This window comes from Callithrix jacchus, chromosome 12 (genome assembly GCF_049354715.1).
Source record: "Callithrix jacchus isolate 240 chromosome 12, calJac240_pri, whole genome shotgun sequence".
NCBI classification, from domain to species: Eukaryota; Metazoa; Chordata; class Mammalia; order Primates; family Cebidae; genus Callithrix; species Callithrix jacchus.
This window is the reverse complement of record NC_133513.1, coordinates 42,351,621-42,376,703: the sequence shown is the minus strand read 5'-3', so window position 1 is coordinate 42,376,703 and position 25,083 is coordinate 42,351,621. Positions and strand designations below refer to the sequence as shown.

General features: G+C 39.9%; 1 protein-coding gene and 1 pseudogene across 14 annotated transcripts in view; one reads left to right on the top strand and one right to left on the bottom strand.

Moving 5' to 3' along the window:
* The window catches only part of BMPR1A (bone morphogenetic protein receptor type 1A), a 168,011-nt gene that overhangs the window by 50,167 nt on the left and 92,761 nt on the right, over positions 1–25,083 (bottom strand). For 7 of the 14 annotated variants that reach the window (XR_013524845.1, XR_013524843.1, XR_013524846.1 and 4 more), the window contains one exon: positions 3,755–3,973. Coding sequence is in view for 10 of the 14 variants with exons in the window: in XM_078345375.1 (XP_078201501.1) it covers positions 3,755–3,821 (67 nt within the window). In the remaining 4 variants the exon portion in view is untranslated. Of the gene's footprint in view, positions 1–3,754; positions 3,974–4,766; positions 4,874–10,597; positions 10,697–25,083 lie in introns of all 14 variants that reach the window. The other 7 variants (XR_008475461.2, XM_078345379.1, XM_078345376.1 and 4 more) reach the window with 4 other exon arrangements.
* Positions 19,233–25,083, top strand: part of LOC103796656 (putative RNA polymerase II subunit B1 CTD phosphatase RPAP2) — a 97,186-nt pseudogene continuing 91,335 nt past the window's right edge.

Sequence of the window (25,083 nt, the reverse complement as noted above, 5' to 3'; positions counted from 1 at the left end):
AGCAACAGATACTCCTATTCTTCTCCTCCTTCCCTTGCTGGCAACAGGCATGTGCACACGTATACACGCATTAAGTGCCTTCCCCTCCTCCATGTGATTCAGAGAAGTACAGCCCTCTACTCTCAGCAGAGATAACTGATGGTCTGACCCAACAATTTTAGTTCCATTCCCCTTGCCAGTGATTTGACACAAGAGCATATAATGAATTTTGGCCACTAAGATTAGAAGGAAGTCTGTTGGGGAGAGGAAGGGAGAGACTGGAGAAAGATTGATCAATTAAAAAGAGATACAAACAGATATCCATCCCTCTTCTTTCACTGAGCATTGTCAATTCAAACCTACCTCATCTGCATGTGATGTCTGGTCTCTCAGCAGCCACATTGTGACACTGTGGCTAACCTGACATTTAGAGATAACACAGTTGAAAAGACAAAGAACTTGAGTCTTGATGAGCCACATAATTAACTAACTACGGTCCCCTTATATCCAGACTTCTTGTGTGTTTACTACATTCTCCTTGTTTAAGCATTAAAAAAAAAAAAAAAAAAAAAATCGCCAAGCCCCAAATGTCGTATTTAAGCTATTAAAAAAATTTTTTTAATTACTTGTAGAGGAAAACATTCTAATTGATGGAAAAGATAAAGTCTCTCCCAAACCATTTTAGCTGCCCAACTGATATCTATTTTCCCCCTTATCCTAGTTAACCAAACTTGTGATTTTGTTTGAGGGAACAACGCATCTAGCCCTAGGCAATGGATATAGATTAATCTAATAAGTCAATTGTGACAACCCTGTTTCCCTGTTTTCCAGTAGCTCTTCTGATTAGGAATGATTAAGACTTAAGATAAAATCTGTAACACTTTTGCTTTCCTGGTATCAGGACTAGTTGAGGCCAGTGCTGACCCCTTCCCTGTTTTACCTGCCTCAAATGCAGATAACAGTAGCCACTTTGGAATCACAAGGGAAATGTCAAGAAAATTACAGACGGCTGGGCGCAGTGGCTCACACCTGTAATCCCAGCACTTTGGGAGGCTGAGGCGGGCAGATAATGAGGTCAAGAGACTGAGACCTTCCTGGCCAACAGGGTGAAATCCCATCTCTACTTTTAGTCAAAAAAATTTTTTTAGTACAAAAAATTAGCTGGGCATGGTGGCTCGTGCCTGTAGTACCAGCTACTCAGGAGACTAAGGCAAGATAATTGCTTGAACCCGGAAGGTGGAGGTTGCAGTGAGCCAAGATCGTGCCCACTGCACTCCAGCCTGGCACCTGTCTCCAAAAAAAAGAAAAAATTACAGACATGTCAGCCTTGACACTACTTAATAACTGAATGAACAGCAAACACCTACTGCCTATGTTAAAAATAAATCTCTACTGAAGTCATTATTAGTTACTAAAATCTAAAATCCATTTGTGACCAAGTCCAAAAAAGGGACTAAATATCTATCAAATATTAATGTATCCTGTTCTAAAATTTGTGACCAAGTTTAAAAAAAAAAAAAAAAGAATTCGGTATCTATCAGCTCTTAGTATCAGATGATTCATTTTTCTATTCAAACCTAAGTAACTTTATCTCAATGTAAAGCACTTAAATCTATACCCTAACAGTTGATGGTCAAAACATTCTTGTTTATATCTAGGATAAGCATTATTATTTTACATTAAGGAAACCAAGTTACAGATAAGTTTATTTTCCTGAGACACAATTCAAAACAAGATAAAGCTAGAGCTAAAGTCAAAAGTTATTTCCAGTAATACCATTCTACAGTCTTTCCTCATGATCTCTAAGAAATAACTTTTCCACATTGGTTTTAGCTTTAAGAGCAAACATTTTTATGTTATTTGAAGCAACTATCAAAATAAGTTTTTTTGAAAGGAAATGTAACAAATTTCACTCTTTATCAGAGAAATGTAATTTCTTAATAAGATTTTTTGTTTTTACATAGTAACTAATTACCAACTTATTCCATCTAATAAAAGTTTATTATAGAACAATGTGAACTGGGGGAGGACTAGGAATTTTGTATCATATTACCTATGTGTAATATAAATCGATTTTTTAAAATTTTATGCCAAAATGAAGATTACCTGGGAGTGATGTAGCAAAAATAACATTACTATGAATTTAACTCATCTTCAAAACTATGGCAGCTCTGGTTGAGGCTGATCAACAAGGCATGTAACGGACACTGAAGTAAAGGTATTATCCTAAATAATTTGGTGCTTCACAAATAAAAGTGACTTTTGGCCAGGCGTGGTGGCTCACACCTGTAATCCCAGCACTTTGAGAGGTCAAGGAGGGTAGATCATGAGGTCAAGAGATCGAGAAACATCCTGGCCAATATGGTGAAACCCCGTCTCTACTAAAAATACAAAAATGAGTAGGGCATCGTAGCACTAGCCTAGAGTCCCAGCTATTTGGGAGATTGCAGCAGGAGAATCACTTGAACCCTGGAGTCAGAGACTACAGTGAGCTGAGACTGTACCACTGCACTCCAGCCTGGTGACACAGCAAGACTCCATCTCAAAAAAAAAAAAAAAGTGGGCTTTGCAAGAAGGCTCTGTATTGTGAGCATAGTAATACTAAGGATATTATAATACTAAGGTAAAATTTTTTTAAAAAGCTATAGATTTCATTCTATGTGTTTTAAGATGAAAATATCAAAAGCTTAATGGTTGCTAATCATGTTTCTTCTTTACAGCAGATATTAATCCAGATCACTGTGAACAAAACATTAGGAAAATGCAACCTGTGAAGTAAAAAAACTTGAGAACAAAGATATCCAGTAAGTTTTATCTAAAATCCTCTTGCAAAACAGTACTGTCTTTTCAGATTAAAATATTATCCTACTTAAACCATACATGTACAAATACAGACCATCTGGTCCTAAGAGTCATTACAATAACTTCCTGTTTGGGAGTTCTGAGCTGTGAATACACAGTAGCAAAATTACATTATTGGTCACAGCAAACTGTCAGCGCTCTATGAAGAAATTTTAGTATTCAGCATAGACAAGCACCAGTTATCTTTCTAAAGTCTTTTAACCACAATAAAATGAATTTTGGGTGGGGGCGGGGGACAGAATCTTGCTGGAGTGCAGTGATGCAATCTTGGCTCACTGCAGCCTCTGCCTCCCAGGTTCAAGTGATTCTCCTGCCTCAGTCTCCCCAATAGCTAGGATTATAGGCACCTGCCACCACACCTGGCTAAGTTTTGTATTTTTTTGTAAAGATGAGGTTTCACCATGTTGCCCAGGCTAGTACTCCTCCTGAGCTCAGACAATCTGCCCGCCTTGGCCTCCCGAAGTGCTGGGATTACAGGTGTGAGCCACCATGCCCAGCCAATAAAATAATTTTTAAATTATTACTTATACTTGTTCCTTACTGTATTTTAAAGGAGAGAGAAATTTTGAAGTTCAGCCTGGAGTACCTATTACCCTGTCTTTCAGGCACTAACTGAGGTGGCTTTACATACTTTATCTCATTTGATCCTCACAAGACCTAACGCTGTGTATCATCATGCCTATGTTGTGAAGACAGACTCAGAGAGACTGAGATTTCAAAAATACTTGAAAATGTTTCCATCACAGACAAATTAAAAAATTATTTGGCACGTGTTTCATCTTTGATTCTTTCCTAAAAGCTGTCCTGGTAGGCTGGGCCTAACTATTCAAACAGGGATGAGTCGAAAGAACAGAAGCAAGAAATAGTGCTTTTTATATATAGAAATACATTACTAAAATAAACACTGATTTACCTTGAACACGAGAAATGATGAACAGATAGGCTCCCAATAAACTGATGTAAATATATAGCTGAGTCATTGTTCAATTGCAGTGTTTCCTGTATACTGTCACCTTTAATAACTGGTCTTGCTACTTCACTAATTTAAATGACTATCATTCAGTGAGATTTTCTTGTAAAAGATCGCAAGCACTTGACAATGACTTCAACTCCCACTGCTTTCTCCCGACTCCTGGAAGACAGAAATATTAAAAAGGTAAGGAACGCAACTGCATTTTGGAAAATTTTCAAAAACAAATGCTCAAACACATCTTTAAACAATGAAATACATTTGAAAAGATTAAAGCAATCCTTTTTCTTTTAGGCACTGTAATTTCAAACATCAATTAATTTAATAACAGGCTGCAACCTCTCCTGACCTCAGATTAACCATATATTCAGCAAGTAAAGTACATTAAACAATCTCAGTAGTCTTTTCTGGCTGCTCTAAAGTAATTAAGTTATTTTATTAATACCACGAAAATTCCTAAATATATTAAGACTTAAAAAGGAAAAGTCAAATTTAAAATACAAGGGTAACCATCAACATTCTTGAAAAGGCTAGTAGGTATACTGAAAACACCGTAAGTCTAATAATTTCTTCTATAGATAGAAAAGGAAGCTGACCTTCAAAATTACACATATTTATTTATTCATTTATTTGGAGATGAAGTTTTGCTCTTGTAGCCCAGGCTGGAGGGTGATGGTGTGATCTCCGCTCACTGCAACCTCCACCTCCTGGATTCATGTGATTCTCCTGCCTCAGCCTCCCAAGTAGCTGGGATCACAGGTGTGAACCACAATGCCTGGCTAATTTTCGTATTTTTAGTAGCGATCGGGTTTCACCATCTTGGCCAGGCTGGTCTTAAACTCCTGACCTCGTGACCCACCCACCTTGGCCTCCCAAAGTGTTGGGAATACAGGCGCGAGCCACGGCACCTGACCCCCCAAACTTTTTTCAAATTTAATAGGGGTGGGGGTCTTACTATGTTCTCCAGGCTAGTCTCAAACTCCTAGTCTCAAACAATCCTGTGGCGCTGGCCTCCTCCAAGTGCTGGAATTACAGGTGTGAACCACTGCACCCAGTCCGCATCTAGAGTACATATTATTGACCCAGTGTTAGGTATCAGAAATACAAATATAAGTATGGTTATTCCTACAGTCTTGGGCAGGAGACTGATTGCTATGCCTTGTTACATTTTTCATTGTCACTGTTTCCTCGTCCGTTTATTTAAAGCTAGTATGTGGCCTTGTCTCATTAGAGCTACAACCAAGGCATCCTGCAGAGCTGACTGGCTACAAGACTCAGAGGAAAGGAACTGTGTGTGATTCCTTCCACAAAAATATCCATGACCCTGCTACCCTGGCACAATTTCTGGATCAAATTCTGGATCTACCTTTAACTTAACCTCTCTGAATAAGTTTCCTCATCTTTAAAACTGGAATGAGGCCAAATGTGGTGGCGACCATCTGTAATCTCAGCTATAATCCTGGGCTCAAAGAGGATTACTTGAGCCCAGAAATTTGAGGCTACAATGCACTATGATCACAAGAGTTAAGAGCCACTGCACTCCAGCCTCGGCAAAATAGCAAGACCCCATCTTAACAAACAAATCTGGAATGATATTTCTTAACCCACAGTTATTTTGAGAACCAAATGAGATAACAGCAAACAAATATTTAAAACAATTTTTAAAATAAAAAAATTAAATAAGTTAAATCTTTTTTTAAAATTAAGGAACTCATAAAATAATAGCTAACACATATTAACCTCTATGTGTCAGTATTGTCATAAAAGCTTTGCATATATTAACTTATCAAACCATGAACCAACTTATTTAAAAGTTAAAATTACTATTTTAATTTTACAGATGAAGAAACAGACTTTAAGGAACTTATCAAAGATCACACAACAGGTAAGTGGAAGAGTCATAATTAAAATCAAGGAGGTCTAATTCCAGATTCTACATGTTAACAACTACCCTATACTACCCTGCCTGGTGTTTATATATTACATAATAGAAATACACATTATGAACTATTTAGGAGAGCCTGGTACACAGTAGGTGCTAAATAAAATTCCCTCCTCTCATCCATGTTTATAACATTCTTGCCAACCTGGCACAGGAAGTCACTAACAGGTGCTATCTATGACGATCCCATCTGCAAAAAATTTTTACAGACAAAAAAAGCTGTGATAACTTGTATGGAGAACAGCCATCAAATCGTGATAAGCTGTTCTCTTTACTATGAGCTCAATACGTATAGGTATTGATGACAACGGTTAAGATATAAATGCAGTCTGAGAATTAAGGGAAACAGTGCTGCTGTAATCAAAGAGGACAACGATCTTACTTTATTCTACCTGGCCAGGCCTCCTAAGCACTTGAGAGAAGAATGACAGGAATGCAAAGGACATAGCAACCACTCCACTTGAGATACAACCAAAAGAACCCAGGGGTTTTGCTCACAGAGTACATAAGAAATAAAGTTTGAATGTACCTTTGTCAAGGACATGACCAACATGGTAGAAGGGGAGACTGGACTAAATGATCTTCTTTTTTCCTTTTTGAGGCAGGGTCTTACTCTGTTGCCCAGGCTGAAGTGCAGTGGTGCAATCTCAGCTCACTGCCTCCTGGGCTCTGGGTGATCCTCCCACCTCAGCCTCCTGAGTAGCTGGGACTACAGGCATGTGTCACCAAAAATTTTTGTATTTTCTGTAGAGATGGGGTTTTGCCATGTTACCCAGGCTGGTCTGGAACTCCTGGACTGAAGCAATCCACCCACCTCAGCCTCCAAAGTGTTGGGATCACAGGTGTGAGCCACCAAGCCTGGCCCTAGACTAAATAATCTATGTGATCCCTTCCAATGTTGGAGTCCTATGGAAACAGTGCTCTTCCCATTGAATTATTAATTTATTCCCTAAATGTTTATTAAGTGTTTATGCTATGCATGATTCTGTATTAGATACCAAGAATACACTGTTCAAAGCCAAACAGACCCAGCCTTCATGGAGTTCAGAGTCATTAAACAAAACAATTAAGATATTCAAGACACCAAACAAGACAACACAAATTATACACAATCATTAACTTGTGGTAAGTGCAAAGCACGAGCTGGGCACAGTGTATCATGCCTGTAATCCCAGCACTTTGGGAGGCCGAGGTGGGTGAATCACGAGGTCAGAACTTCAAGACCAGCCTGGCCAAGATAGTGAAACCCCATCTCTTCTAAAAATACAAAAATTAGCCAGGCGTGGGGGTATGCACCTGTAATCCCAGCTAATTGGGAGGCTGAGGCAGAGAACTGCTTAAACCCGGGAGGCAGAGGTTGCAGTGAGCCAAGATTGCACCACTGCACTCTAGCCTGGGCAACAGAGCGAGACGCCATTTAAAAAAAAAAAGAAAAAACATGCCAGGTCCTGGAGTCACAGGGACAGTGACCTCCTCTAATCTATATGGAGGGGAAAAGGAAGCAATGCTGAGAAGTGACCTTTAAGTTGAGATGTGAAAAAGAGAGTCAGCCAGGCAAAGAAAGAGGGGAAGAAGTTCTAAGCACAGGAAACAGCCTGGGCAAAGATCCTGAGGAAGAGAAAAGTAAAGCGAGAATAATGTCTGAAATGTTGAGAAGAGACAGTGTGGAAGGAGATGAGGGTGAAAAGGCAGAGAAGACAAAGACCACGTCAGGCAAGGGCGTATAAAAGACTTAGGATTTAAGCCTAAGTGGGCATCATCTGATTTCTGTGTCATAGACTGAAGGGGATAACAGCAAAAGCAAACAGACCAGTAAGCCGAATACTGTGGAAATTTAGGAGAGTGACAATGGTGGTTAAGATTAGGGCAGCATCCGTGTGCAGATGGGTGAATTAAAAAAAAAAAAGAACAGAGTGGCAGTGGTATAGGGGATGGACTCATGCTATATTTCAAAAATAATTTTTGGCTGGGTATATGACTCAAACCTGTAATCTCAGCACTTTGAGAGGCCGAGGTAGGAGAATCATTTGAGGTCAGGAATTCAATACTAGCCTGGGCAATGCTGTGAGACCTCATCTCTACAATAAACTTACTAAAAATTAGCTGGGCATGGTGGTGCATGCCTGTAGTCCCAGACACTAGGGAGGCTGAGGTGGGAGGATCTCTTCAGCCCAGGAGTTCAGGCTGCATGAGCTTTGATTATGCCACTGCACTCCAGCCCTGGCAATGAGCGACACCTTGTCTCAAAAAACAAAAAAAACTCAGTGGTACTTAGCAATGGATTAAATGTAGGATAAGGGAAAGTGAGGTGTTAAAGAAGATTCCCACATTTGTGGCATGAACAGTTACTGAAATGGGAATAAGTGATTTTGACAGGAGTGAAGAGATGAGATCAAAGGTTCAAACTTAGAGACCTAAGATTACCCAAAGGGAATGTCTAATGGGTATTTGGTTCTGAAGTTTAAAGGACACATTTGGGGCTGAACATTCAAATCTGTTATGCCAGCAGCACAGTAGTATTCAGCCTCGGCTCTGGGTGAGATGGCCTTCCAAGAGAATGAAAAGATAACACATACACTGATGACTGTGCCTGGCCACGATCATTCTTAAAATTATATAATTCTAAGAACTAATGATAAAATATATTTTTTAAATTCCTACATGACTCATCAGAACTTTTATTGAATTTAAAATATCTAATCTTGACCAGGCGTGGTGGCTCATGTCTATAATCCCAGAACTTTGGGAGGCCAAGGCAGGCATATCACCTGAGGTCAGGAGTTTGAGACCAACCTGTTCAACATGGTGAAACACTGTCTCTATTAAAAATACAAAAATTAGTTGAGCATGGTGGCATGTGCCTGTAGTCCCAGCTTCTCAGCAGACTGAGGCAGGAGAATCACTAGAACCCAGGAGGTGGAGGTTGCAGTGAGCTGAGACTGTGCCACTGCACTCTAGACTGGGCGAGAGACCAAGATTCCATCTCAAAAAAAAAAAAAATCTAATTTTGCAATGTCAAGAATATAAGGAGATACAGATATTTGACATGCTGCATAATCAAAATTTTAAAATCATGCTGGCATTTAAAAGGTATTGAATAGTTAGACGAAACAGGCATCTAAATAAATTTACTTCCCCTTGCTATATACACAGACGAGTGCCATTTCATCTTCAGGAAAATTACATTGAGACATTAAGGCAGAATTACTCAAATATAAATAATTTCTTTCTTAAGTAAAAGATTTTAAAGCTCCTCAAACAGCAAGACAACTGAACCAATAGTTCAATTGGAATTTAAAAAAAAAAAAAAAAAAAAAAAAAAAACAGGAAAAGGCTGAAGTCAGCTGAAAAAACAGTCTAAAGTCATTCTTTCCTCTTCCCATTAAGCCCCCCACCCTCGATTTTTACTTTCTAGTAGAGAGGTTTGGGAATTTCCAACTAGCTGGCCAGCAGCCAGTTCCATAAAATAGCAAGGAGAAAACTCCCCTTTCCAGGGGTCCCTCCCCCCCAAGCAGCTCCAGGCGCCGGGTCTGACAAGCTTTCTGAGAAGCAGTAGACTCACTGCAGACATCCTGGCTCCAAGGCCATTGTTCGCATGGCTGCTCTGCTCCTTATCCAGGGCCTGGATTAGTATAAGAATATTGTCTTTTCCCTTAACAAGCAACTCATCCATTCCTCCCCATCTCTACACAATCTTTAGACACACTTGTACAACCAGAGCAACCCCACTTGCAGTTATTTACACCAGTTTAGAAAACAACCTCCTCCAAATCTAAACATAAACACAGAAGAAAATAACTTGCTTAAAGAGTCGAGCGTGTCTGAGATAATACATAGAAGTCTTACCCAAATGTCTGCCTTGGTGTCCACACTGTCAGATCTTGCTATGCGTAACACAGTCATAACAGGGTCTTTTAGAAAGTCTGACAATAATGCCCATGAGCCAGGAGCAAAGAGAACTAACCATGCAGCTAAGTGATGACCTGAAACAGGGATGGGCAAGTTCTACTGTATAACACATCACTGTCAAGTCTTCATCACTTTGAGGGTACCGAATTTCATCGCCACCCCTGAAATTACTTTCCAACAGACTCTACCCATGCTAAATTATTAATTAATGATCAAAACAAGTACACATTTAACATTTGTATTTCTGCTAAACTGTCCCTCTCCTACTCAAAACTTTCTCTTTCCTTCTGTGCCAAGATTGTTTCCACAACACAAGTATATAACTCTTCCAGAACCAGAATCAAGACAATCTAGTATAGCATTACATATAGCCGAGGCATTTCCGTGTTTTATACCCTTCACCAGGACCTCAATATTAGATGCACAAGAAAGGCTTCCAGGCTTATGAAACATTTTTTTCAAATAGATACTCTGTTTTCAAAACACCATTCAACTTTGTACTACAAATTCCCTAATCTAGCTTCTACAAAACTTTTTTGTTTGTATAACTGTATTAAACAACAAAAATCTCACAATTACAACTATACTGTACTATACAGCAATCTTTAGCATATCTGTACTTTGAAGAGATTCGTAATGCCTGTCAGCTGTTAATTTAAGAGGTCTAGGTGTTACTCTTTTTCCTCCTCTAGAACACACGCAAATGACCAAAACAGGTGAAGTGAATCAGTTACTGCAGAACTCTCTGGAAAGGGAGAGGGTTTGGTTACCCCATAGGTATACTATGGGTACAGATTGAGTACTCATCAGAAATGCTTGGGAACAGAAGTGTTTTGGATTTTAGATTTAAAAAAAAAAACTTTTTAATATTTGCACTATCTATACTGACCAGTTCAGCAATTCAAATCCAAAATCATGAAATCCAAAATACCTACCTGAGCATTTCCTTTGAGTGGCATGTCGACACTGAAAAAACTCCAGGTTTTACAGCCTTTCAGATTTCAGATTTTTAGATTACAGTTGCTCTATCTGTACTGATAAGTTGAACAAGAAAAAAAAACCAGTATAATGTGGTGGTAAAGAGTTCAGAGGCTAGCATAAAACAGATAATCTAGGTCTTTTGTGCAGATTAAATCAGAGAAACTCATGTATATGACAGTATTTAATGGTACCCAGTTAGCACCCCATCAGCTCTGCCACTTATTATAACTTACAAATTAGTTTTTTGTTTTTTTGGTTTTTTTTGAGACAAGAGTCTCTCGCTCTGTCGCCTAAGCTGGAGTGCAATGGCACAATCTTGGCTCACTGCAACCTCCGCCTCCCAGATTCAAGCAATTCTCCTGCCTGAGCCTCCTGAGTAGCTGGGATTATTATAGGCACACACCACCATGCCCAACTCATTTTTGTATTTTTAGTAGAGACAGAGTTTCACCATGTTGGTCAAGAGACAAGAGTTTCACCATGTTGGATCCTGACCTCGTGATCCATCTGCCCTGGCTTCCCAAAGTGCTGGGATTACAGGTGTGAGCCACTGTGCCCAGCCCTACAAATTAGTTTTATATGCATTATCCCATTTCTGTGATCCTTACAGTAAGTAAAATCATTCCTACTTACAAAGAAAAGCTAGGTTCAGGGAGATAAATGACTTGTTGAATTTCATATAACTAGTATATAGAACAAACTAACACCTGTTTTCTAATCCAAAATGTGGCATTTTGTCGGGTATACCATGAGAATATATGTCAAATGGGAAACTGGAAGTTATTTTTTATTGAACTCTGTAAGATCTTTTTTCATCTTCATAACTCTGCAAGGAAAAAGTGAAGTGCAAAGTTAAGAAACTTGCCCAAGTTAACACAACCATTAAGTGTCAGGTTTGCTACTGACAAAAGTCCAAATTCCACTTGTTACTGCATGGTAAGGAGCTGGCAGGAAAGTAATGAGATTAAAAAACAAAGTACTGTGTCCCTTTTTACACTATTGCTTTTCGGCCAAAACAACAACAACAACAACAACAACAAAAAGCCCCCTTTTCTATCTATAGATTCTCCTTTCCGGAGCTGGAGTTGGGATGCTGCTGACAATATGTCCTTTACCAGCTGGCTCCCGGAGAGGTTCTACCAACTGAGGAACTAGAGGAAGCCAGAGGCAGGGAGAAGGGACTTTCTTTATTTTATTTTTTATTTTGTAAGATGGGGTCTCACTCTGTTGCTCAGGCTGGAATGAAGTGGCACAGTCTCTGCTCACTGCAACCTCTGCCTCATAGGTTCAAGCTACTCTCTGCCTCAGCCTCCCATGCAGCAAAGATTCCAGGTAGACACTGCCACGCCCGGCTAATTTTCAGTACAGACGGGATTTCACCATCTTGGCCAGGCTGGTCTTGAACTCCTGACCCCAAGCTGCTGGGATTACAGTCGTGAGCCACCGTGCCTGGCAGGACTTTCTCCCCACCTCCGCCCCCCGATTTGGTTCGCTGTTCCTGTCAGTTGCCTGAATGCCACTGGCATTCAACTGGCAGCAGCAATCTACACTCTGCTTCCTTCCACACTCCCAGAACCAGCCCCCTGGAATCCTTTTAGGCCCAGTGGTGCCTACTCCTCAGGGTCTCGGCCCCAGCTCCTCAAAATCCCGCTTTGCACTCCTCAGGCATCAGCAGTGGTTGAATTACCACTCCCTCCTAAGAGGATCTAAAAATATGCAGGTGACTTTTTGATTGGAATAATGTCTGAGATATGACAGGACATACGGTTTGACCAGGGACCAGGGTGGAAAATGCAATGTGCAGGGACAATCCTTCAAAATAAAGAACTGTCTTAACCAAATGCTAACAGTATTCTCCATGCTGAGAAACACTGGTTCTTTTTTAGGGGATGAGGATAGAAGAGGGTAATTTCTTTTTGTCAACTCCTTGGTTTTGTCAACTTTGTGGAAACACTGATTCTTGACTAGTATATGTAACTATCATATTTCATTATTATCTATAGTTTCCTCTGTAGTTCCAGCTGGTCAAGTGGCAACAATATTAAATCTCTAAGAAGAAAAATTATCTTGATTTTCTAATGTCTGAATATAATTTTACTTTTTTTCCCTCAGCACCTGACCACTTTAAAAAGGAATTGTTTTTGCTGTGTTAACCATGCTGCTTGCACAATGCAAAAGCAATTTTTAAAAATCAATCATTGGGAGAGATGATCCAAGATGGCAGAATAGGAACAGCTCTGGGGTGCAGTTCCCAGCAAGAATGCAGAGGGTGAGTGATCACCGCATTTCCAAACAAGTTTTTACTGCCCACAGACCAGGAGATTCCCAGGTGGAAAAGTGCCAGGAGTCTCCATCATGGCTGTTTCAGCCAGCGCAGTGGGTCTCTGCACAAAAACTCAGACAAATCTGGGCGGCCATTTCAAATGGCACCTGGAATACCTGTGAAACAGAGTTGCCCGTTCAACTGAAAAAAAGGGAGCTGAAACAGGGAGCCAGGTGATCTAGCTTGGCACGTCTCATACCCACAAAGACCAGCAATCTGAAATGCTCTGGATTGAGATTTTCAGAGCAAGCACGGCTGGACCCCAGACAGTCCCGCTCTGTGGGGGGAAGGGCGTCCACCATTATCGAGGCAGTCCACCACTACCGAGGCAGTCCGCCATTACCGAGGCAGTCCGCCATTACCGAGGCAGTCCGCCATTACTGAGGCAGTCCACCATTACCCAGGCAGTCCGCCATTACCGAGGCAATCTGCCATTACCCAGGCAGTCCGTCATTACAGAGACAGTCCACCATTGCAGAGGAAGACTGCCATTACTGAGGTAGTTCGAACTATACCTCTATAAACAAAACTGCAAGGAAGTTAACACAGCAGCTGGGCAGACCCCGCAGCAGCTCAGCAACGCCTATGCTGGCAGATTATGACTAGGCTACCTCCTCACTAGGCAGGGCATTTCTGAAAAAAGGAAGCAGCATGTCAGGAACTTATAAGCCCCACCTTCCCAGGACAGAGCACCTGGGAAAAAAACATGGTTGTGACTTCCACTGCAGCAGACTTAAATGTACCTGCCCAGTAACGCTAAATGGAACAACAGAACTCACAGCTCAGCACTTGAGCTCCTATAAGGGACAGACTGTCTCCTCAAGCAGCTCCCAGACCCCCGTATATCCAAAGAGACACCTCATAAAGGAGAGCTCAGGCTGACATCGGGAAGGTATCTTTCTGGGACAAAGATAACAGAAGAAGAAACTGGCAGCAACCCTTACTGTTCGGCAGCCACTGCAGGTGATCCCCAGGCAAGCAGGGTCTGGAGTGGATCTCCAGCAGTCCTACAGCAGAGGGGCCTGTTAGAAGGAAAACTAAAAAAACAGAAATAACTTCATCATCAACAAAAATGACATCCACTCAGAGACCCCATCTGAAAGTCACCAACTACAAAGACCACAGGTAGATAAATCCATAAAGATGGAAAGAAACCAGCACAAAAAATATGAAAACACCCGAAACCAGAATGCCTCTCCTGCTCCAAGGGATCACAACCCCTCACTAGTAAGGGAACAAGGCTGGATGGAGAATGAGTCTGATGAATTGATAGAAACAGGCTTCAGAAAGTAGTTAATAATAAACTTCTTTGAGCTAAAAGAACATGTTCTAACCCAATGGAAAGAAAGTAAGAACCTTGAAAAAAGGTTTGACGAAATGCTAACGAGAATAAACAGCTTAGAGAAGAATATAAATGAATTGATGGAGCTGAAAAACATAACATGAGAACACTGCGAAGCATACAGAAGTTTCAATAGCCGAATCAACCAAGCAGAAGAAAGGATATCAGAGATTTAAGATCAACTCAATGAAATAAAACGAGAAGGCCAGATCAGAGAAAAAAAGAGTGAAAACAAATGAACAAAGCCTCCAAGAAATATGGGATTGTGTGAAAAGACTAATCTATATTTGATAGGTGTACCTGAATGTGACAGAGAATGAATCCAAGCTGGAAAATACTCTTCAAGATACTATCCAGGAGAACTTCCCCAACTTAGCAAGTCGGGCCAATATTCAAGTCCAGGAAATACAGAGAACACCACCAAAATATTCCACAAGAAGAGCAACCCCAAGACACATAATCATCAGATTCAACGGTGTTGAAATGAAAGAAAAAATGCTAAGGGCAGCCAGAGAACATCAACAGAATGAAGAAACTGCATCAACTAATAATGGGCAAAACAACCAGCTAGCATCAAAATGGCAGGATCAAATTCACATATGACAATATTAAACTTAAATGGAAATGGGCTAAATGGGCTAAATGCCCCAATCAAAAGACACAGAGAGGCAAACTGGATAAAAAGTCAAAAACCACTGGTATGCTGTATCCAGGAAACCCACTTCAGATGCGATGCACACGCAGGCTCAAAATAAAGGGATGAAGGGATTTACCAAGCAAATGGAGAGCAAAAAAAATCAGGAGTTGCAATCCTAGCCTCTGATAAAATAGACTTTAAGCCAACAAAGATTAAAAGAGACAAAGAAGGACATTACATAATGGTAAAAGCATCAATGCAGCAGGAAGAGCTAACGATCCTATATATATATGCACCCAATACAGGAGTACCCAGATACATAAAGCAACTTCTTAACAACCTACGAAGAGACTTAGACTCCTACACAATAATAGTGGGAGACTTTGACCCTCCACTATCAATATTAGACAGATCAACGAGACAAAAAATTAACAAGGATACTGAGGACTTGAACTCAGATCTGGACCAAGCAAACCTAATAGACATCTACAGAACTTTCCATCCGAAATCCACAGAATATACATTCTTCTCAGCACCACATCACACCCACTCTAAAATTGACCACATCATTGGAAGTAAATCACTCCTCAGCAAATGCAAAAGAATGAAAATCATAACAAACAGTCTCTCAGACCACAGTGCGACCAAATTAGAACTCAGGATTAAAAAACTAACTCAGAACCACACAACTTCATGGAAACTGAGCAACTGGCTCTTGAATGTTGACTGGATAAATAATAAAATGAATGCAGAAATAAAGGCATTCTTCAAAACCAACAAGAATGAAGACATAACATACCAGAATCTCTGGAACACATTTAAAGTAGTGTCTAGAAGAAAATTTATAGCAATAAATGCCTACATGAGAAGCAAGGAAAGACCTAAAATCAAAACCCTATCATCAAAATTGAAAGAGCTAGAGGAGCAGAAAAAAAAAACTCAAAAGCTAGCAGACAACAAGAAATAACTAAGATCGATCGACAATGAGTCCCTCAAGAAAACATTCCTTGGGAAAAAAAAAAAGAAGAAGTGACTAAGATCAGAGCAGAACTGAAGGCGATAGAGACACAAGAAACCCTTCTATAAAAAATCAGTAAATCCAGGGACTGATTTTTTGAAAAGATCAACAAAACAGACGGACCACTAGCCAGATTAATAAAAAAGAAAAGAGAGAAGAATCAAACAGATGCAATAAAAAAACGATAAACGGGATATCACCAGATTCCACAGAAATACAAACTACCATCAGAGATTATTATAAACAACTCTATGCACACAAACCAGTAAACCTGGAAGAAATGAATAAATTCCTGGACACTTGCACCCTCCCAAGCCTAAACCAGGAAGAAGTCGAAACCCTGAATAGACCAATAACAAGGGCTGAAGTTGAGGCAGCAATTAACAGCCTACCACCCAAACAAAGCCCAGGTCCAGATGAGTTCACAGCTGAATTCTACCAGACATACAAAGAGGAGCTGGTACCACTCCTTCTGAAAATATTCCAAACAATCCAAAAAGAGGAAATCCTTCCCAAATCATTTTATGAGACCAATGTCATCCTGATAACAAAATCCGGCAGACTCAACAAGAAAAGAAAACTTCAGGCCAATATTCATGATGAACATAGATGCAAAAATCTTCAGTAAAATACTGGCAAACCAACTGCAACAGCACATCAAAAAGCTTATCCACCATGATCAAGTAGGCTTAATTCCAGGGATGCAAGGCTGGTTCAACATACACAAGTCTGTAAACGTAATCCACCATATTAACAGAACCAAAGACAAAAACCACATAATTATCTCAATAGATGCAGAGAAGGCTTTCGACAAAATTCAACAATCCTTTATGCTAAAACTCTCAAGAAACTAGGTATTGACAGAACGTATCTCAAAATAATAAAAGCTATTTATGACAAACCCACAGCCAAGATCATAATGAATGGGCAAAAACTGGAAACGTTCCCTTTGAAATCTGGCACTAGACAAGGATGCCTTCTCTGACCACTCCTTTTCAATATAGTATTGGAAGTTCTAGCCAGAGCAATCAGGCAAGAAAAAGAAATAAAGGGTATTCAATTAGGAACAGAGGAAGTAAAATTGCCTCTATTTGCAGACTACATGATTGTATATTTTGAAGACCCGGTCGTCTCAGCCCAAAATCGCCTCAAACTGATAAGCAACTTCAGTAAAGTCTCAGGATACAAAATCAATTGTAAAAATCACAAGCATTCCTATACACCAATAGCAGACTTAAAGAGAGCCAAATCAAGAACGAACTGCCATTCACAATTGCAACAAAGAGAATAAAACACCTAGGAATACAACTAACAAAGAATATAAAGGACCTCTTCAAGGAGAACTACAAACCACTGCTCAACGAAATAAGAGAGGACACAAACAGATGGAAAAACATTCCATGCCCATGGTTAGGAAGAATCAATATTGTGAAAATGGCCATATTGCTCAAAGTAATGTATAGATTCAACGCTACTCCCATGAAGCTACCAATGACCTTCTTCACAGAACTGGAAAAAAACACCTTAAACTTCATTTGGAACCAAAACACCTTAAACTTCATTTGGAACCAAAGGAGAGCCTGCATAGCCAAGACAATTCTAAGCAGAAAGAACAAAGCTGGAGGCATCAGGCTACCTCACTTCAAACTATACTACAAGGCTACAGTAATCAAAAACAGCATGGTACTGGTACCAAAACAGAGATATATGAAACAGAACAGAGGCCTCAGAGGCAACCCCACACATCTACAACCATTTGATCTTTGACAAACCTGACCAAAACAAGCAATGGGGAAAAGATTCCCTGGTTAATAAATGGTGTTGGGAAAACTGGCTAGCCATGTGCAGAAAGCAGAACCTGCACCCCTTGCTGACACCTTACACTAAAATTAACTCCAGATGGATTAAAGACTTAAACATAAGGCCTAACACCATAAAAACCCTAGAAGAAAACCTAGGCAAAAACCATTCAGGACATAGGCACAGGCTAGGACTTCATGACTAAAACAACAGAAGCATTGGCAACAAAAGCCAAAATAGACAAATGGGATCTAATTAAACTCCAGAGCTTCTGTACAGGAAAAGAAACAATCATTACAGTGAACCGGCAACTAAAAGAATGGGAAAAAATTTTTGCAATCTACCCATCTGACACAGGGCTAATATCCAGAATCTACAAAGAAGTAAAACAGATTTATAAGAAACAAACAAACCCATTCAAAGGGCATGAACAGACACTTTTCAAAAGAAGACATACATGAGGCCAACAAACGTATGAAAAAATGCTCATCATCACTGGTCATTAGAGAAAGTCAAATCAAAACCACATTGAGATACCATCTCAAGCCATTTAGAATGGCAATCATTAAAAAATCTGGGGACAACTGATGCTGGAGAGGATGTGGAGAAATAGGAACACTTTTACACTGTTGGTGGGAGTGTAAATTAGCTCAACCATTGTGGAAGACAGTGTGGCAATTCCTCAAGGACCTAGAAACAGAAATTCCATTTGACTCAGTCATCCTATTACTGGGTATATATACAAAGGATTATAAATCATTCTGTTATAAAGACACATGCATACATATGTTCATTGTAGCACTGTCTACAAAGCAAAGACCTGCAACCAACCCAAATGCCCATCGATGACAGACTGGAAAAGGAAAACGTAGCCCATACACACCATGGAATATTATGCAGCCATAAAAAATTATGAGTTCATGTCCTTTGTAGAGACATGGATGAATCTAGAAACCATCATTTTCAGCAAACTGACACAAGAACAGAAAATCAAACACCGCATGTTCTCATTCATAGGCAGGTGTTGAACAATGAGAACACAAGGAGGGGAGCATCATACATTGGGATCTGTCACGGGGGACTAGAGGAGGTTCAGCAGGGGGTAGGGAGTTGGAGAGGGGAGAAATGCCAGATACAGATGACGCGGGGATGGAGGCAGCAAACCAGATTGCCATGTATGTACCTCTGCAACAATCCTGCATGTTCTGCACATGTACCCCAGAACCTAAAGTGCAATAAGAAATATATATATATATTTTTTAAAAAGTCGTTTATTTCCATATATTTAATTATTTAAATCTTTTTTTAATTCAGGGTACAATGATATCCCTACGATCTCAGGAGTACAGGGTCTATCCTATGCTAAGCATATTCTATTTCCATGCCAAAATGTTCAGGGGTGAGCTGGTCTAATAGTCTCAGGACTTTCACTGGCCCTGCAGTGACAACATCACTCTCTGAGATTCAATATGAATAAAGCAGTCCCAGAAGCTGCTGGCAGCTATGTTGGGCCCAGAAGAGGAACCAGAAGGCAGAGCCAGGAGACTGAAAGAAGCCAGATCCCAGGAGACACTGATGAGCTGCTCAAGTAACCTTGTCTGAAGCCTGAATTACTTTGAGACTCTTCAGTTAAGAGCTAATAAATTTCCATTTTTTAGTTCAGAGAGAGTCAGTTTTTCTGTTACAACCAAAAATATTCCATTCCAGTTAATATAGCTAATATGAGGATTAAAAAGAAAGGCACACTTGAGTATTCTTGGTTAGATTAACATAAAATTAGCAATTCTGAATAAAGGCAAATAAACATCAGAAAAGATACTTGATACATCTGAAAAGAAAACTCAGGCTGGTATAAGTGCTATTTTTAAGACAGCTTGGCCCACCCAGTTGATCTCACCTGTAACCCCAACACTTTCGGGAGGTTGAGGCAGGCTGATCACTTGAAGTGGGGAATTTGAGAACAGCCTGGCCAACATGGTGAAACCTCATGGCTACTAAAAATACAGAAATTAGCTGGGCATGTTGGTGGGTGCCTGTAATCCCAGCTACTTGAGGCTGAGGCAGAAGAACTGTTTGAACCTGGGAGGCAGAGGCTGCAGTGAGCAGAGATTGTGATACTGCATTCCAGCCTGCGTGACAGAGCAAGACTCCCTCAAAGGAGGGGAAAAAAAACTTAAAATAGTATAAAAGTCGATTTAATGTTATCAGCAGCTATACAATTTGTTACTTCTGATCTTTCCTTGCCTCATCCCTCCCAAATTTGCTAGATCCTGAGTCTTTCCCACCTCCCTTAACAGCATCTTTACTTGGTATAAAATCTTAAAAGTCCAAGATCCAAAATCTTTTTTTCTTCTCATTTTTAGAATATCACGACACAGATGTAGTAACCAGGCCTAAGAGAGTTGTCGTTCTTGACAACTCTTTTTCCTTCTCACATTCTCACTGTCATCAAATCCACTGGTTCTACATGCAGAACCCACACACTTCCTACTACCTCCATTGCTTGCTCTGGACCAAGCCACTAATCCCTTCGCCTGGATTGCTGAAAGGGCTTCCTAACTAGCCTCCTGCTTCCACCTGTGCCCACCATGGATTTGCAACACAGGAGTGAGTGATCCCACAAGAAAGCATGTTAAACCATATCACATCTCATTCACATCCCTCCAGCAGTGCTCCAACTCCCTCAGACTAAAAGCTAAAGTCTCCAGTGGTCCACCAGCTCCCCGTCCCTCCGCTCCGGCCAGTAGTGTTCTTTGCACATGCCACTTACAGTCCTGCTTCAGGACCCTGGCATGTGCAGGTCCCTCTGCCTGTAATGGTCTTCCCCAGGACTGCTGTCTTGTCCCTTGCAAGCACTTATTCAAAATCCCTTTCTTATTTACAGGCTTCCTGCCCACCCTATTTAAAACTGTAGTCCCATCCCCATGCCTAGCACTCCTATCCTTTCCGGCTGTTTCTTTCTCTTCAGCATATGCCATGCTATATAATTTAATATATAATTTACTCTGTATTTCATTTATTGCCTGCCACCTGCTCCAGAATATATGCTCCATGAGGACAGGAGGGTTAGTCCGTTTCACTCACTTTATGTTTTTAGCACCTAGAACAGTGCTTGGCACATAGTTGATACTAAATAAATATTTGTTGAGGGAATGACAGAATAGAGCTGAAGGAATTAAAACATTATGCCAATTCCTTTTACTTTTATATACAAACCAGACGTTCCCAAAAGAGCAGAACAGTGGATAAACTATCCCATTTCCTTATCTCAACACAACTGAAGTGATATAAAAACCATACCACTTCCTTTTGCTCACTTCCATCTCTGACTTGTGTCAAGATCTCATGAGGAAAAAGTTTCCACTGTTTTCAAGGATATCCTCAAGTTCGAGATATAAATTAAAAGGGCTTAAGAAAGGCTTGTATAAGTAAACACCACATCCCCAAATCTAAAATATTGCTTAAGGCAAACAATGGCTTGGGTTATGCTTTTCTAGTACCACATGTTATACCAAGTTAAATAATTATGGAAATAATTACAGACAAAAGGAAAATGCAGTCTTTCTTTGGTACAAACAATGTGGTCTGACAAAGGTAACTTCAAAGCACGTTCTAAACTCAACTCAACTGCAATCTTTCAGTAGGTAGACAACACACTTAAGGTTCAAAGGTAGTATGTGTATGTAAAATTTAAGTCTCCAATTGCCCTGAATAAGAGAAGAAGGTGTTAAAATAGATTTTTAATAATTCTTCCCTGACAACCATGACCCAAAAACAACAATATAGGCAAGTGAAACATTACAAACACACAGGTTTAAGAAAGAACTCCCTCAAGATGACAGATTCCTGCTGTATGCACATGAAGCTCAAGAACTTGGGAGACTAGGAAGAGTTCGCCCCCTTGGGAAAGAAACATTCTTCATTTTCTTTATTCTGCATCATAACATCTTTTCAGGTTAAAATGGTTAGAGTGTTATAAGAAGTTCTATGGCACAAAATCGATTTAACATTTGCTTGTCCTTGCTTTCCTTTTAGCTTTTTTTTTTTTTTTTTTTTTTTTTTGGAGACTGAGTGTCGCTCTGTCACCCAGGCTGGAGTGCAATGGCACAATCTCAGCTCACCGCAACCCCTGCCCCCATTTTCAAGCGATTCTCCTGCCTCAGACTTCCAAGTAGCTGGGACTACTGTGGCGTGACACCACACTCAGCTAATTTTTGTATTTTCAGTAGAGATGAGGTTTTGCCATATTGGCCAGGCTGGTCTTGAACTCCTGACCTTAGGTGATCCACCACCTCGGCCTCTTACTGGGACTACTGGTGTGAGCCACTGCTTACAAGCCTCTTCTTAGAAATAAATATAGCAACCTCTTCATATTGCAGGCAAACAGGGGCTGAAAATACAGTATCCATCTGGGAGGTGGTGGCTCACACCTGCAATCCCAGCACTTTAAAGGTCAAAGCAGGAGGATCACTTGAGCCCAGGATTTCATGACCAGCCTGAGACATGTAGTGAGATGCCATCTCTCTATTTTTTAAAAAAAATAGTAAAATAAAATAGAGTATTTAAGTATTCACTTTGTCTTTAGTGCCTCTGTCTTACATTTAAGTCTTTAATCCATTTTGAGTTTATTTTTGTATATGGTGAAAGACAAGGGTGCAGTTTCACTCTGCATATGTATATCCAGTTTTCCCAGCGCCATTTATTGAAGACTGTCTTTTCCCCAAAGTATATTCTTGGTGCCTTTGCCAGCTGGCTATAAATATGTGGACTTATTTCTAGGTTCTCTATTCTGTTGCACTGGTCTACTGTCTGGTTTTATGCCAGTTCCATGCTGTTTTGGTTACTGTAGCTTTGCAGGATATCTTGAAGTCTGGTAATGTGATGCCTCTAGCTTTGTCCTTTTGGCTCAGAACTGCTTTGGCATTTGCAGTCCTTTATGGTCCCAAATTAATTTTAGGATTTTTTTTCTGAAGATTGTCACTGGTATTTTGATAGAAATTTTATTCAATCTATTACTTGCTGTTGATAGTATGGTCATTTTCACAGTATTAATTCTTTAAGTCCTTGAATATGGATGTTCTTCCATTTTTTGGCACCCTCTCCAATTTCCTTCATCTGTGTTTTAAGGTCTTCCTCACCTCTTTAGTCAAATGCATTCCCTTTTTTGGTAGCTTTTGTAAACAGATTACCTTCCTCATTTCTTTTTCTGCTAATTCATTATTGCTGTATAGAAACGCTACTAATTTTTGTATGTTGATTTTGTATCCTGCAACCTTGCTAAATTCATTTATCAGTTCTAAGAGTTTTATGGTGAAGCTTTTAGGGTTTTCTATATATATGATCATGGCAATTCGACTTCCTCCTTTCCAATTTAGATGCCCTTTATTTCTTTCCCTTGCCTAATTGCTCCAGTCTTCATCTTTGATTTGATCATTTTGCAATTCCAAATGCAAAACACTAACATAAGCACAATTTAAAAATACTGAAGAACAAAAGAGTAAGTTTAACAAATAGAAAGATGAATCATATTATGTACAGAAAGCCTTCATATTAGGTATGTTGTTGTTCCTAAATTAATTATAAATTTAATGAAACTCTTTATCACATTGAGGAAGTTCCTTCCCTTCTTAGTTTGCTGAGAGGTTTTATTATGGAGTTAAATTTCATCAGCTGCTTTTGCTCTTCTAGTGATAGGATCAGAGTTTTTCTCCTTTGATGTGCAAATGAATGAATAAATTAATACTAATTCATATTAAGAATTACCTTGAAGAGTAAACCATCTGTGGTGGTTTTTTAAAATGCCCATCCACAAATTCTTTCATACTCTTCTCTTTAAGAGGTGAAAACTAAATTCTTTGAGTACAGGCTAAACTGAATGACTTCCTTCTACGAAACAGGATAAAGGAAAAACTACAGGCTTCTGCCTATAATTCCAGCACTTTGGGATGAAGAGACAGGAGGACTGCTTGAGACCAGAAGTTTGAGACCAGCCTGGTCAACAGAGTGAGACTCCATCTCAATTTAATTGAAAAAAAAAAGAAGAAGAAAAGAAAAAGTAATGACTAGGTCTTAAAAGGCACTGTAGCTTTCTCCTTGCTTTTTTGGGACCACTAGTTCTGGAAAAAGCCAGCAGTCACAGTGTGAGGACACTCAAGGAGTCTGTGGGAAGGCCCGTGGGGTGAAGAACTGAGGCTTCCTGCCAACTGCCATGTGAGTGTCCCACCTTGGAAGTGTATTCTCCCCTAGTTAGGCTTCAAATGACTGCACCCCCTGCTAACCTCCTGACTGCAACCTCATGAGACATGAAGATTAGAACCACATCCAGTAAACTACTCCTGAATTATTCTAAGTTAAGGTTTCACATCGTTAAGTTTTGGAATAAATTGTTATGCAGCAATGACAATTAACACACTATTCTTGGATTCCTGAGATAATTTCAATTTGTCATTATTGTATAATAAATAATGTATCCAGTCTTTGACGCTAGTTCCTGGGAGAGAACCTCTAACTCATGGAATTTCCTCAGTAGTAGGAATGCCTTTGTTACTCATAAGCCTCATGGATCATTCCTGATTGATGCTAACAAGATGACTCAGAATGGGAGCTGCTCATCAGAAAGACCACCATGTGTAGAAGGATGGAGTTTGAGCCAGTTAAACCTCTAAGGAAGGGAGGAGAGAACACTGACGGTTTGAATTCAATTACATGGCTAATTATTCAATTACACTTACATATAAAATCTCCATACACCGTGGCTCAGGTAGACTTCCTGGTTGGTGAGCATACTAATGGGTCAAGAAGGTGATACACCCTGATTCCAGCAGAAAAGAGCACAGAAGCTCCACATCAGGAACCCTCCCAGTCCCCTGTATCTCATTTGGCTGGTCCCTGATCTGTATTCTTCATAAGAAAAGTGTAACTTAAGTATATCACTTTCCCAAGTTCAGTCACTTTATGAATTATCAAATTTGAGGGAATTCATGGGAACCCCTAGATTTGCAGCCAGTTAATCAGAAGCACAGGTGGTCTAGGGACCACCATACTTTTAACTGGCACTGCAACAAGGGCGGTCTCATTGGGAACTGTGCCTTTAAAACCTGTGGCGTCTCCTGCTAACTCTGTCAGAACTGTATTACAGTCAGCATTGTAGATGTGAGATACAGACATATAAAATATTTAAACATACTAGTGGATTTGTATACATAAGCAAGACTGGCCTATAATTTATTTGATATTATCCATGCTTGATTTTGGTATCAAGGTTATATTAGTCATAATAAACTGTGGAACTTCCCTTAATTTGCTATTCTCTGAACAGCC